This window comes from Rhinopithecus bieti, unplaced genomic scaffold (genome assembly GCF_001698545.2).
Source record: "Rhinopithecus bieti isolate Rb0 unplaced genomic scaffold, ASM169854v2 scaffold_3714, whole genome shotgun sequence".
NCBI lineage: Eukaryota > Metazoa > Chordata > Mammalia > Primates > Cercopithecidae > Rhinopithecus > Rhinopithecus bieti.
The window spans coordinates 193,510-208,808 of record NW_016804161.1 but is presented as its reverse complement, the minus strand read 5'-3'; the positions used below and the strand labels follow the sequence as shown (position 1 = coordinate 208,808).

At 43.1% G+C, this 15,299-nt stretch overlaps 1 protein-coding gene across 1 annotated transcript in view; it reads left to right on the top strand.

Annotated features, from left to right (window-relative positions):
- DGAT2L6 (diacylglycerol O-acyltransferase 2 like 6) overlaps positions 1-15,074 on the top strand; it is a 29,778-nt gene extending 14,704 nt beyond the window's left edge. Inside the window, exons 2-7 of the mRNA XM_017867047.1 lie at positions 9,011-9,121; positions 9,552-9,622; positions 9,995-10,199; positions 11,631-11,805; positions 14,039-14,250; positions 14,688-15,074. Of these exons, the coding sequence (XP_017722536.1) occupies positions 9,011-9,121; positions 9,552-9,622; positions 9,995-10,199; positions 11,631-11,805; positions 14,039-14,250; positions 14,688-14,842 (929 nt within the window). The 3' untranslated portion in view covers positions 14,843-15,074. The remainder of the gene's footprint in view (positions 1-9,010; positions 9,122-9,551; positions 9,623-9,994; positions 10,200-11,630; positions 11,806-14,038; positions 14,251-14,687) is intronic.
- Positions 15,075-15,299: the final 225 nt, after the last annotated feature.

Sequence of the window (15,299 nt, the reverse complement as noted above, 5' to 3'; positions counted from 1 at the left end):
TACTTACATTTTTACATTTAAAGATAAATCAAATGTAAAATGTTGACAATGGGTAGATGTAGATGAAGATTATACAAGACTTAATTAAAATAATCTTGTTTTGTCAAAATAAAAAGTTTAATTTAAAAACCTCCATCAAGAGTTTTTGTAGAAATAAACAAGCTGATTCAAAAATTTATATAGAAAAACAAAGAAACTACAAATAACTAAACAATTTTGAGAAAGAATAAAGTTAAAGGAATTATACCATCTGATTTTGAGACTTAGTATAAGACTACAGCAATCAAGACAGTGACGTATTTGTCAAGGAATAGATATACTGATCCACAGAACAGAAAAGAGAGTCAAGAAACAAACACATGAATATGGTCAATTGATTTTGACAAAGATGAAAAGCAATTCAATGGAGGATGAATAAGTCTTTTCAAGGAATGGTGTAGGAAAATTTGATGTCCATATGTGACAAAATGAACCTTGACCCAAACTTCAGGCTCTATAAAAATTGACTCAAGTATGACATCAACAAGGTGGTGAATGGGAGTCCATCACATCTCTCCAGAGCAACAAGAATTTGGCAGCCATCCATGGACCAAAGTACCTTGGTGGGAATTTTGGACCCAGGTAGGATGTTGCAAAACTCTAGTAGAGTCCAACACCAAGGAAGGCTGTTTTGAGAGGGCAGACCCACACCCAGGGTTGTTGACCGTGGTGAAGGTTACAGACCTGGAAATAGCCTCATCCCCCTGTAAACTCAGCTACAATGCCATTTGGCCTTGATTCTGCCACCAAAATCATCTTCCAAGGTGTCCAGGGGGAGTCACAACCATCTGTGCCTCAAGTTACAGGACTGCCAATCTTGGTCCCTGTAGTATACCCTGAAGCAGCCCTTATAACTCAGCTCTGGTCACACTCTGCTGTGGTATGGGAGCAATTATGCCTTCCCAGGGGTTTGCTGGGAGTCATGCCTGTCTGTGCCATAGGAAGCAAGCTTGCTAACCTTGGTACCACAGCAGATCCTGAAACAGCCCCATAACTTGGCTCCAGCTCCATTGTACTGTCCAGAGCAGTCCTGTCCACCCAGGAACCTGGCAGGAGGCACACCTGTCCATGCCCATGGAGGCAGGCCTGCAGGCCTCAGTCTTGGCTATAGACCTTGAGGCAGCCCTATGACTTGGTTCTATCCCTTCTCAGCCACAGTCCTGGGCCTGTCCTGCCTGCCCAGGGACCCACCCAGTGACCTAGCAGAAGCCCTCCCATAAACCTGCTGAAATCAGTCTATAAAGACTGATTTGCTCCTTGAAATGCACAGACACCAATGAAAGGCTACATAAATAACAAATAATCCAGCAAACATGACACCACCAAAGTAAACTAGTATAGCTCCAGTAACAGCCTAAATAAATGGAGATCTATTAAAGGCTTGATGAAGAATTCAAGATAGTCATCCTGAAGTGCAGTGAGTTGTGAGAGAACACAGACAACTAAACAAAATCAGGAAAACAACACATAAATGAGATGAGAAGTTTAATAAAGAAATAAAAACCATAAAAAGAACCCAAACAGAAATCCTCGAGCTGGTGTATACAATGACAGAACTGAAAACTAAAAGAAAGAGTTTCAATAGCAGACTTGATCATGCAGAAGAAAGAAATGGGTAACACAAAGATAGGTAATTTGAAATTCGCCAATTAGAGAAACAAAAAAGAAAAAAATGAAAATGAGCGAAGAAAGCATAAGGAACCTATGGGACACAATAAGCAAATGAATCTACTAATTATGGGAGTCCCATAATTTAGGAGAAGAAAAAGAGAGAGAAAGAAACAGAAAGCTTTTTTCAAGAAATAATGGTTGGAAACTTCACAAATCCTAGGAAAGAAATGGACATCAAGATTCATGAAGCTCAGAGGATCCCAAGCAAGATCAACTCAAAGAAGAATATCCTGAAGCACATTATAATCAAATTGTCAAAAGTCAAAGACAAAAGAGAATATTGAAAGCATTAAGAGAAAAGAGTTGCATCACATACAAGGGAACCTCATCAGCCCACTTCTCAGCAGAAATCTTGCAGGCCAGGAGGGAGTGAGATGATACATTCAAAGTGCTAAAAGATGAAAAAACTGCCAATGAAGAATACTATAACCAGCAAAGTGGTCATTCATAAATGAAGGAACAATAAAGACATTCTCAAAGCCAGGCATGGTAGCTCATGTCTGTAATCCCAGCATGTTGGGAGGCTGAGGTGGGAGGATTGCTTAAGGCCAGTTTGACACCAGCTGGGGCAACATAGTGAGGCTCTGTCTCTGCAAAAATAAAGCTAATAAAATTAGCCAGGCATGATGATGTCCAGCTACTTGGACTTCCAGCTACTTGGGAAGCTAAGGCAGGAAGATCGCTTGAGCCCAGGAGTTCAAAGCTTCAGTGAGCTATGAGCATGCCACTGCCCTTCAGCATGGGTAACAAAATGAGACCCCATCTCTAGCAACAAAAAAAGGCATTTCCAGACAAATAAAAGCTAAAGGAGTTTATCACGACTAGACCCACCTTGCAAGAAATGCTAAAGAAAGGTGTTCAAGTAGAAATGAAAGGATGCTAAGTAACAATATTAAAACAGACAAAAATATGGAACTCACTGGTAAAGGTAAATATATCATCAAATCCAAAATGGTAGTGTGTAAATCACTTTTAACTTTACATCTTTTATATCATGTATCCATTAAAAAATTATTGCAGCTGTAGTTATTTTAATACTTTTGTCTCTTATCTCATGTTAGAGTTAAAATGGAAATCAAAGAGTATCTTGAAGCATATGAAAATGGAAACACATCAAACCAAAACTTATAGAATGCAGCAAAAACAGTTCTAAGGGGAAAGTTTATCATGATAAATACCTACATAAAGAAAAAATATCACAAATCAATAACCTAACTTTACATCCCATGAAACTAGAAAAAAAAGAATAAACTAACCCTAAGATAAACAAAAGTAACAAACCCTTAGCTAAACTAACCAAGGAAGAAAGAGAGAGAATATCAAATAAATAAAATCAGAAATAAAAGAGGAGACATTACAACTGATAAGACAGAAATACAGAGGTCATAAAAGACTACCATGAACAATCATACGCCAACAAATTGGATAATCTAGAAGAAATGGATATGTTTCTAGACACATACAACCTACCAAGAATAAATTATGAAGGAAGAAAATCTAAACAGATCAATGACAGATGAGATTTAGTCAATAATCAAAAACCTCCTAACAAAGAAAAGCCCAGGACCAGACAGCTTCATAGGTAGTCAGTAGTTCCAGACCAGCTCGGCCAACGTGATGAGTTTGAGACCAGCCTGGCCAACATGCTGAAAATACAAAAATTAGCCAGGCATGGGGGCATGCTCCTGTAGTCCCAGCTATTCGGGAGGCTGAGGCACAAGAATTACTTGAACCAGGGAGCAGTGAGCCGAGATCGCACCATTGCACTCCAGCCTGGGCAACAGAGTGAAACTGTGTGTCAAAAGAAAAAAAAAGAATTAATGTCATTCCTTCTCAAACTCTTCCAGAAAATTGAAAAGGCAGGAGCACTTCCAAACTCCTTTTACAATGCCAGCACTACCCTGATACCAAAGCTAGGCAAGGATACTGCAAGAAAAGAACATTACAGGCCCATATCCCTGATGAACATAGATGCAAAAAATCCTCAACAAAATACTAGCAAACCAAATTCAACAGTACATTAAAAGGATCATACACCATGATCAAGTGGGATTTATCCCTGGGATGCAGGGGTGGTTCAACATGCATATGTCAATAAATGTAATATGCCACATTAACAGAAGAAGAATAAAAATCATAAGATCATCTCAATAGGTGCAGAAAAAGCATTTGACAAAATTTAACATCTTTTCATGATAAAAACTCTCAGCAAGTTAGACATAGAAGGAATGGATCTCAACATAATAAAGGCCATATATGAAAAGTCCACAGCTAACATCATACACAGTGATGAAAAGCTGAACGCTTTTCCTCTAAGATTAGAAACAAGACAAGGGTGCTCATTCTGCCATTTCTACTCAACACAGTACTGGATGTCCTACCAAGAGCAATTACACAAGAAAAAGAAATAAAAGGCATCTAAATTGGAAAGAAAGAAGTTAAATTGTCTCTGTTAGCAGATGACATAATCTTATATAGAAAACCCTAAAGACTCCACCAAAAAATTGTTAGAACTAATAGATGAATTCGGTAAAATGTCAGGATATAAAATGAACATCCAAAATCAGTTGCATTTTATACACTGACAATAAACTATCCAAAAAAGAAATGAAGGTAAACAATTCAATATATAAAATATATAAAGAATATATAAAGAACTCATACCACTCAATAGAAAAAAAATAAAATAACCCTAAACTTTTTAATAGGCAAAGGACTTGAATAGACATTTTTCCAAAGAAAACATACAAATAGCCAACAGGTATATGAAAAGGGGCTCAACATTATTAGTCATCAGGGAGCTGCAAATCAAAACCACAGTGAGATATCACCTTATACCTGTTAGGATAGCTATTATCAAAAAGACAAATGATAAGTTTTGGTGAGGATATAGATAAAAGGGAGTCTTTGTACACTGTTGGTAGGAATGTAAATTGTTACAAATTATGGAAAATAGTGGGGAGGTTCCAATGGTAATGAAATTAGTGTCTTGAAGAAATATCTGCCCACCCATGTTCACTGCAGTATTAATCATAATAGCCAAGACGTGGGATCAACCTAAGTGTCCATTGGCAGATGAATGAATAAAGAAAGTGTCACACACACACACACACGAATATTATTCAGCCATAAAAAGGAGATCCTGCCATTTGCAATAACATGGATGAATCTGGAGGATATTATGCTAAGTGAAATAAGCCAGACACAGAAAGAAAAATACCATATGATCTCACTTAGAGCTGAATGTGGTGCCACATGCTTGTAATCCTAGCTACTCAGGAGGCTGAGGTGGGAGCATCACTTGAGCTCAGGAATTTGAGACCAGCTTGGGCAGCACAGAGAGAACCTGTCTCTAAATATGTATATTTGTAAATAAATATAAGTCAAATTCATAGAAGCAGAGAATAGAATGGTGGTTGCCAGGAGCTGGGGCAGAGGGAAAATAAGGAAATATTTGTCAAAGGGCACAAAATTTCAGTTACAAAAAGAAGAATTTCTGGGAATCTAAAGTATAGCAGCATGGTGACTATAGTTAATAATACTATATCATATGCTTGAAATTTGCTGAGTGGATCTTAAGTATGCACACCTCTAGCCACAAACACACACAAAGGGTAACTGTGTATGGTGGTGGATGTGTTGATTGATTTGATTGCTGTAATCATCACACAATGTATACCTGTGTCAAATCACCACATTGTGCACACTGAATACACACCATTTTTATTTGTAAATTATACCTCCATAAAACTGGTAAAAATTAACTTGAAGTGTATTGTAGATTTAAATGTAAAAAAAGAAAACTGTAAAATGTTTAGTAGAAAACATAGGGGAGGCCAGGTGCAGTGGCTCACACCTGTAATCCCAACACTTTGGAAAGCTAAGGCAGGAGGATCACTTGAGACCAGGAGTTTGAAACTAGCTGGGGCAACACAGCAAGACCCTGTCTCTACAAAAAAATACAAAATAAATTGGCTGGGTGTGGTAGCATGCTCCTGTAGTCCCAGCCACTCTGGAGGCTGAAGTGGGGGGAATCGCTTGAGCCCAGGAAGCAGAGGTTGCAATGAGTTGAGCCGAGATCATGCCACAGCACTCCAGTCTGGGTGACAGAGCCAGATCCTGTCTGAGAAAGAAAGAAAGAAAGAAGAAAGAAAGGAAGGAAGGAAGGAAGGAAGGAAGGAAGGAAGGAAGGAAGGAAGGAAGGAAGGAAGGAAGGAAGGAAGGAAGGAAGGAAGGAAAATATAGGGGAAAAATCTTCATGACATGAGGTTAGACAAAGAGTTCTTTCAGCTTGACACCAAAAGCACAATCTGTGAAAGAAAAAAAAATTAATAAATTGGGCTTCATCAATATTAAAAGCTTTTGCTCTAAAAAGGACCCTGTTACAAGAATGAAAAGATAGACAGATTAGGAGAAAATGTTTGCAAATCACATGTCAGGCAAAAAACTTATATCCAAAATGCATAAAGAACTATCAAAAGTCAACAGTAAGAAAACAACCCAATTGAAAAACGGGCAAAAGATTTGAATGGACACTTCACCAAAGAGGATATGCAGAAAGCAGACAAGCACATAAAAAGCTGTTTCGCATCACTAGCTATTAGAGAAATGCAAGTTAAAATTATGATGAGCTACCAATGCGCATATATTAGTTTTTTTCTTCATTTTTTTCCTTCTTTTTTCCCCCAGTGCGCATATATTAGAATGGCTTGGCCATCTTCACTACAAACTAAATTAGAAGTCTACCTATGTGAACTTCCTCTTTGATAACCAACCCTCTCCAAGACGCCTCACTTGAACGTGACAAGAGAAATTGGAACCATCTCCTGGTGTCAAGGCCATAATATCTAAGGGAGTGTCACACATACATAAATGCTTGTTCTTCATCATTCCTTTCTCAGGTACCCTTGCTTTATGTCACGGAACTCTTTTTCCATGAGACTTAGCTCTTCCACATTTGGCCTCTATTTCTCCTATATCTTTATTTATTTATTTATTTTTGAGATGGAGTCTTGCTCATCTTCCAGGCTGGAGTGCAGTGGCGCGATCTCGGCTCACTGCAAGCTCCGCCTCCTGGGTTCACGCCATTCTCCTGTCTCAGCCTCCCGACTAGCTGGAACTACAAGCGCCTGCCACCACGCCCGGCCAATTTTTTTTTTTTTTTTTTTTTTTTTTTTTGTATTTTTAGCAGAGACAGGGTTTCACCGTTTCACCGTGTTAGCCAGGATGGTCTCGATTTCCTGACCTCGTGATCCGCCCGCCTCGGCCTCCCAAAGTGCTGGGATTACAGGCGTGAGCCACCGCGCCCGGCCTCTCCTATATCTTTAAATTCCACTTTTGTCACTGTGCACGACTCTAGTGACACTCAGGCTGGGTCTGGAAGCCTTGCTCTGAAAAAACGTTCCTGGTCTCTTGCCGGGTCATACCTGCAGTTCCAATAGGTTCCACAAGGGGGATGGTATTACCCAGGTAAGGGCTCTTAGACCGCCTTTAGGACTGGTGGATAAATGAATGAGATAAAAGGTACACAACCAATCCGTCTATGCTATTAAAATAACATCACATTTAAATAACACTAGACATGCTGACTAAATAGTAATCATCAAGTTTACTACTGAAAACAGAAAACATTTTCTTATTTCTTTTTCAATCCGTCTACAGATATTTGTTGAACACATACTGTGTGCCAAGCTCTCTTCTAAATACTGGGGATACAAACAAAATGTATTTGAAAAAATACATAAAGGAAATGATATACTTAAGCTAACTTTAATTAGTGATGATTCTTATTTAACTTTATCTGAATTTTCTTCTGAAGCTTAATTGGCAAATTTAGTCCCCTCTTTGATGAAGGGCATAGACAGCAAGGATTTTCTCCGTGACAGGCTTCCCATAAAACTCCTCCCACCACTCTTTCCTGTCTAATTCGAATGCTTACAACAACCACCTCGATCAGTGCTTATGAGGGCAATTAAGCTTATTACAAAGGTTTCTTCTACTCCGTAACATGACTTTTTAAAGTACTGTCCACTCAGCCTTTTTCCTGCTATTTTCATTTATGTCCAAAATGCAAGAGACAAAGAGTTGGTAGGTAACTCCTGAGTTTCTTCTTCCCTGAAACTTTTATCTGCCATGACATGGTACCTGGTCAAAGAAGTCATTCCCTTAGCTAAGTCTTTTTTTATTCACCATATGTATACTCAGCCCCTCTTTCTCATGAATGCAGATTTTTTAATGGAATTCATTCCCACTGCTGTAAGATGTATCATGTTCACAGTTACAGCCTGCTATGGTCATTTGCTAACACAGACTTCCCCTTCTGAACCTTTGTGACACTTTTGAATGGAACGAAATGAACGTAGTAAAGTGGGTTTTTTGTTGTTATTGTTGTGTTTTTTGTTTTTTTGGTTTTTTAGAGATAGGGTCTTGCTTTGTTACCCAGGCTGGTCTCAAACTCCTAGGTTCAAGCTGTCCTCTCACTTTGGCCTCCCTCCCAAATTGCTAAGATTATAGGAGTGAGCCACCGCACCTGGCCTAGTAGAGCAATTTTGTTGTTGTTGTTTGTTTTGTTTTGTTTTGTTTTTTTCCAGACGGAGTCTTGCTCTGTTGCCCAGGCTGGAGTGCAGTGGTGCTATCTCAGCTCACTGCAACCTCTGCCTCCCGGGTTCAAGCAGTTCTCCTGCCTCTGCCTCCCGAGTAGCTGGGACTACAAGCGTGTGCCACCTCGCCCCGCTAATTTTTTGTATTTTTAGTAGAGACGGGGTTTCACCGTGTTAACCAGGATGGTCTGAATCTCCTGACCTTGTGATCCACCTGCCTCGGCCTCCCAAAGTGGAGCAGTTTTTAATCCATGTTTGCTTTTCAGCATCGAACAGCCTGTACACTGCGGGTAACGTCCCTGCTGGAATATGCAGACTTAGCAGTTCAGCACAGGAAAGTGGTTCAAGCTTTTAGAAAGAATTTCCAGAGGTCCCAGAATGGGGATTCAGCTACCAGCCCAATGTGCTCTTCTTCCCATTCAGCAAGCCATGCTGTCCTTTGACCCCAACTTCATGGTTCTGCTCTTTCTTCAATTGAGAGTTTGGCCATCAAGGAGACCCAGATCCAGGGGCTCAGAGGCCTGCCTAGACCACAGCAGAGACAAATGGAGGGCGAGGGGTTGGGGAAGAGGGGAGAAGGAGAGAAGGGTCCCACACCAGCCTAGCCCTGCTCCTGTAGTGTAGAGCAGAGGCCGGGGTTATGAGAAGTGTACTAAAACTTGAAGGGAATTGAAAGGTGTGAACCCTTTTTGTCTCCTCAGGAGCTATTCCCATTCTCCTTATACCCTACTTTCTGCTGTTCAGTAAGTTCTGGTCCTTGGCTGTGCTCTCCTTAGCCTGGCTTGCCTATGATTGGAACACCCACAGTCAAGGTAAGAGACAGGGGCACAATGGTCATCCTGTTTGGGCCAAGAATGGAAGCACAGGGAGAGGGAGGTGGAGGGAGAGAGGGAGAACCAAGGGTAGGGGAGAGGCGAAGGAAGGGGAGAGAGAAGGGAGAGCAAAGCTCAGCAGGGACAGAGGTCTCTACCACGTAGCTCAGGAAGAATTATGAGGTTGAGGTCTCTGGGCAGGTGCCCCCAGTCTCAGACTATTTTCCTGTCACCTTTCTGGTCAGCTCTAGAGGAGCAGGGGCTTCCTATGTCTTGGGGACTGGATTCAGGGACAGTACTTACAGTTCTGAGGTGTCAGAAGGAGGCCCCTCCTGTGACCTGAGGACTGCAGGCAGAACTCTCCTCCTCTGGGAGAGGTGGAGGGACTACAATGCCCTACGGACTCTTCCCTTCCCTTCTGTACACACAGGCGGCAGGCGTTCAGCTTGGGTACGAAACTGGACCCTATGGAATTATTTCCGAAATTACTTCCCAGTAAAGGTGACTACTCTTCCTTGGGGTGCCCTCAGTTCCTGTTGCCCAGACTCTTGCTCCCTACTCAGCTCCATGTTTTCAGAGGCTTTGGTGGTCAGCAGCGAAGGTCAAGGCTCCGAGTCATAATGCAAAGCAAGGGCCCAAGATGGATGGGCAGGTGGGGAGACAGGTGGATGGCAGCCTTTCCTGCACTGGCAAAGCCAGGTCAGCCTCTCTGACCATCGTGAGGCCTGGCAATCCTATGACAATGATGACATCCTAGTGTACAGGGATTTGGGGCTCCCGAAGGGAAACATAGGCTACCTGCTGGGATTTTAGTCCACACGTCGTTTCTTCCTTCTTTGTAGCCAATGCTCTGACTCAATCTCCCTCTAACAGCTGGTGAAGACTCATGATCTTTCTCCCAAACACAACTACATCATTGCCAATCACCCCCATGGCGTTCTCTCTTTTGGTGTCTTCATCAACTTTGCCACTGAGGCCACTGGCATTGCTCGGATTTTCCCATCCATCACTCCCTTTGTAGGGACCTTAGAAGGGGTATTTTGGATCCCAATTGTGCGAGAATATGTGATGTCAATGGGTGAGTATAAGAAATAATTAATTCTATTTTTTTACCTACTTCAAAGGTGCAACCCCAATAAGTCCTGACAATCATTCCTTGCTTGAAGAGTACATGATAGAAAATAAGTCCAGCACACCCTGGGCCCGTAACAGGAGTATGTGGCTAAGCATTAGTTTCTGTCCAAGATCTGAGGAGCAGGGTTTGGTTGGGCAGCAGAGGAAGTTATAGGCATTCATAAGAGTCACCAGGACTTTTTTCAGAGGGAGAACCAGAAGGCTGGAATTCAGGACCAAGGCCAAAGTGCAAATCAGAGGATGAAAGCCAAGAACGAAACACAAATGCAGGGAAAAGCAGGTATGAATGGGATTGCTCCGGTGAACTTCACCAGGCTCTCTCTAGGATGTCAGTTGGCATCTTTGGGCCAGTCATTTGTACACCATGGTGTCTTAAAAGCATTTTGAAGTCTATCATACTAGCTAAAACCCTCCTGGTCCATGACTTTTATCTCCTTGGAACCCCTTCACACTTGCATAAAATGCCAAGGGATAAAGGATAGGAGTTCATCAGAGTATCCAGAACAACTTCCCCATGCTCAGCTTCAGGTCAGTGCACTGTGACAAATGTCTCTCTCTCTGGACAAATAGTCATCCTTCTGGACACCAGAAAACACCTGAAGCCAAACATTAAAAGGTAAGATACATTTCTCTGGAGGGGCCAGGTGGGACCACTAGAGTCCCAGAGGATGCTTCTACTCTGCTCTGAGGTTAGCATGGCCCTGGAGTGGGAATCTTTCTCAATGGCTAGAGCCTGGAGGCAATTTCTGCCATCCCAGTGGAGAATAGACGGTGAGCGCAGGGCAAAGATGGGAGACAGAAGTGAGAAAGGCTAGATGATTGTTGTTAAACAACAGGGTGTCATTCACATTCCATCATTCATCTACATTTCAGTTTGGCTTGGGCAGGCTCAAAGGTCTGCCTACTCTCCAGAAACCCCAGCCATTGGCTTCCCTTTGGCAGGTTACTCTTAGGGAGGAAGCAGGTTGCTGGTGGCTAGCCTCGATTACCCCTGGAGGAGAGAACTCTGGAGGATCTCCAGTGTTGTCAGCCTGGGCAGAGTGGAACATGGCTGTGCTTCATGGGTAGAGAGGGATGAGGTGGGCTTAGATACTATTGATCTGAAATGCAGTAGGCTATGGATGGTAAGAGGCAGAGGAACTCAGTATAGACCCAACTGCAGAAGCACAGACCCCCAAGGCAAACGGCTGACCCTAAGGACCAACCTTAGGCTAGGGCAGTCATAACCCAGGACACCAAGGTCAGAGACAGAAAGGTGGAAACAGCAATCATCAGAAAACAGAAGAACTGTCTCTGACAGGAAGAGCCTGGGAAAACCCCTCACTCCATCTTCAGGCATGAAGTTTTTCTACCACTTGACCCTTTGGTTTCACAGGTGTGTGCCCCGTGAGTAGGTCAGCCTTGAAGTACTTGCTGACCCAGAAAGGCTCAGGCAATGCCGTGGTTATTGTGGTGGGTGGAGCTGCTGAAGCTCTCTTGTGCCAGCCAGGAGCCTCCACTCTCTTCCTCAAGCAGCGTAAAGGTTTTGTGAAGTTGGCACTGAAAACAGGGTAGGTTCCAAGGTTCTAGTGCTCTGTTGTCAGGGTGCCATAGACCCTCTGTAGCCCTCTCCAGAATGGTGCCTTCCCTAGGCACCTGTTAGAAGGCCCCCATCTTCACTCTAATTCCTTCCGTCTACCCCCTCACACTGTGCCTTAGGGATGTTTGGGCCTCCAGATACGTTTCAATGGGCACCTTTCTTACTCGAAGTTGGAGAAAGAACAGCAGAAGAAAACCTTTTACTTTCTGCCCATTGACCTGGTAGGCTGGAGGTCTGGGAAAGTGGGGCTCCACTCTATATCAGCCTGTTAACTGAGAGGCCCTGAGAATCTACCAACTGCAAGGGGAGGCACTAGCTTTGATGCTGTGAGGATCAAAAAGATAAGACGTGCCCCCAAAGAGTATACAATCTGGTTTGAGAAATAGACCTCATTCATTCAGCAGTTACTGAACACCCACTGTATGTCAGGCATAGTACTAGGCATTTAGGATACAAAAGTAAATAAGACCTGGTCCTTGCAAACTCACAGTTCAATATGGAAGACGACAGACCCATACACATATAATTACCAAATAAATACATGCAGAATCCTACCACTTGCTACCTAGACTACCACCCCTTGGTTTACTACCATCATCTCTCCCCTTGGATGATTATAACACTTCTAACTGCTCTTCCTGTATCCATTCCCACCTCCCCCACCCCCAAGAGTCTATTCCCAGCTTCATCCAGGATGATCCTGTTAAACACGAGTCAGATCATGTCACTTCTCAAAACGTTCCAGTGGCTCCCATGTCACTCAGAGTAAAAACCAAAGTCCTTATAAGGGCTTGCAAGATGTGGAATAATCTGGTCCTTAGCTGCCTCTCTGTCCTCATCACTCGCTCCTCTCACTCCTCTCTCATTCCATCACAGCTACACTGGCCTCTTTGCTGTCCCTCAAGCAAGCCACCCACTCCTGCCTTAGGGTCTTTGCTTTAGCTGTTCCCTCTGCCCGCAACACTATTCCTCCAAATGACTACTTGGCTCATTCCTTTATCTCCTTCAAGTCTTTGCTCAAATGTCTCTTCTCAATACGGTTATCTGACCATCTTGCCCTATTTTTTCCTGGTTACACTTATCTTCTTATAGATCATCCATTTTATTTATTTGTTTACTTACTATTTTCAATGTTTATTGTCTGTCTTCCTCCCAAAAAAAGTAAACTCCACGAAGACAGAATTTTAAAAATTCCATTGTATTTACTGATGCATCTCCAGGGCCTAAAACAGTGCTGGCACATAGAAAGAGCTTAATATTTGTTAAACAAATGGAACACTACAATGGAAATGTGTACAAAGTGCTATGTGAGCACCAATTGATGGAAAAATCTTGACCCAGAAGAGAGGTTTCATAGGTGGGTAACATCTGAATTGCGAATTGAAATATTAGTAGGAGTTTCCAGGCAGACCAAAAGGGAGAAAGAACTCAGGCATTCAGTGAGGACCTATGGCATGTCAGGCGCTATGCCAGGGACTAGGGGTTCAAAGACGAATACTCAGTTCTCGCCTTTGATTGGCTTGCTGTCTAAGGGGCGAGTCAGGCAAGTAAGGAGATGCCTGTAATACACGGTTGGGGCAGTGTTAGTGTAGAAGCACTAGATGAGGGGTACCTACTCCGCATTGGGGGAATTGAGGTGGTCAAACAAAGTTGCTTTAAGGGGATGAAATTGGGACTGAGTGCAAAACTGAATGAGCCACATGAAGACAGAGGGAAGGCACTTCCGACAGAGGAAGCAAAATGTACAAAGACATAGATGAGAGAGTACAAGGCACAATTAATATGGCTAAGCAGATTGCAAGGAAAGAGTGGGGAGAGGAAAAACTAGCCAAGGAGTGAAGGCCAGAGCAAAAAGGCCGTAAGGAAGCAGCATGGTGCAAACTGAGGAGCTCTGCAAGATTTTGAGAGGAGTGGCATGTCCAGATATGCAGTTTACAAAGAACACTCTGGATGCTGGATGCAATGAAGACAGAGCTTTTGAGATTAGTTTCTTCCTATACCAGAACAAGGCAGAGCAGCAGCTCCCCTCAGAGAGTTCAGTTGGGAGAGTGGGGCATGGCAGGAATGGGACATGAGGCTAGAGATGTTTGGGTGCTTCGGTTCTTGTCCTATAAGGGAGAGGTTGGAGAGGTTTCCCACCTTGGAGAGGATTTTTCTGGGGACCTTCCTCAGAGAGCTCACACCCCTGCCTCTCTTCTTTGCAGGGCATACCTTGTCCCTTCATATTCCTTTGGTGAGAACGAGGTTTTCAATCAGGAGACCTTCCCTGAGGGCACGTGGTTAAGGTTGCTCCAAAAAACCTTCCAGGACACATTCAAAAAAATCCTGGGACTAAATTTCTGTACCTTCCATGGCCGGGGCTTAACTCACGGATCCTGGGGCTTCCTGCCTTTCAATCGGCCCATTACCACTGTTGGTGAGCTTTCCAGTATCTCCAGATGGCCTCTTTCTTCATTCACTTCCCACCCACTTTAAACCATCCATCAAGTCCAGGGGGACCCAACTCACATCTGGGATGGGCAATGGGTGTGGTTGAGAGCAGGGTGGGTAGGACAACTAAACAGATAAGAGTTGTGGCCATTCATGGATGTGACATCAGCATCTGCTGCAAGAGCATCACCATTCACACACATTCTGTCACCACTCTCCTGAGCTTGCTTGCATTCTCTTGAGCATGGGTTTGATTAGATGATCAGAGAACAGGGGCCAGGATGAGACTGGAGCAAAGGGAAAGAATGAAAGAAGGGGAGGAAAGCCAGATACTGAGTTTCAGTACATGGCTCCCAGTGAGGGATGGGTAGTTTGAGTTGAGGGGGGGGGACTCTGATGTTTGTCTCTTGTCTTTTTTCATAGTTGGGGAACCCCTGCCAATTCCCAGGATTAAGAGGCCAAACCAGAAGACAGTGGACAAGTATCACGCACTCTATATCAGTGCCCTGCGCAAGCTCTTTGACCAACATAAAGTTGAATATGGCCTCCCTGAGACCCAAGAGCTGACAATTATATAACAGGAGGCACATTCCTCATTAATCTACCCCCTAAGCCATGAGGGATCCAAGTAGAGTCACTGAAAAAGAAGAATTCCAGGAAAGGGAAAGATTGTAAGGATGAGAGAAGAGACCATCCAAACCAGAAATTATTTAATAAATCAGAGTTCTAGCAATAGAGTCCCCTCCCAAGTGGCTGAGGCAGGCTTAGGAGAAAGAACCAGAGGGGCAGGGGAGGACTGGGGAGGGCTGGACCTGCACTGTAGCTGCCTAGTCAAAGCAGACGGGATTCCCTCAGTTGTGCTAGAGTTCTAAATTGGCAATGCAGTTACACTGTTTCTTCTTTGAAAATAAAGTTCTAGACATATAAAACAGGATACCACTATTTCCTGATTATTCTGTGGTTCGCTATTGGGCTTCCCTCAAACCTGAGATTTTCACTTCTAACCAGAAAGCTGCTCTATGGAGAGCCACTTTC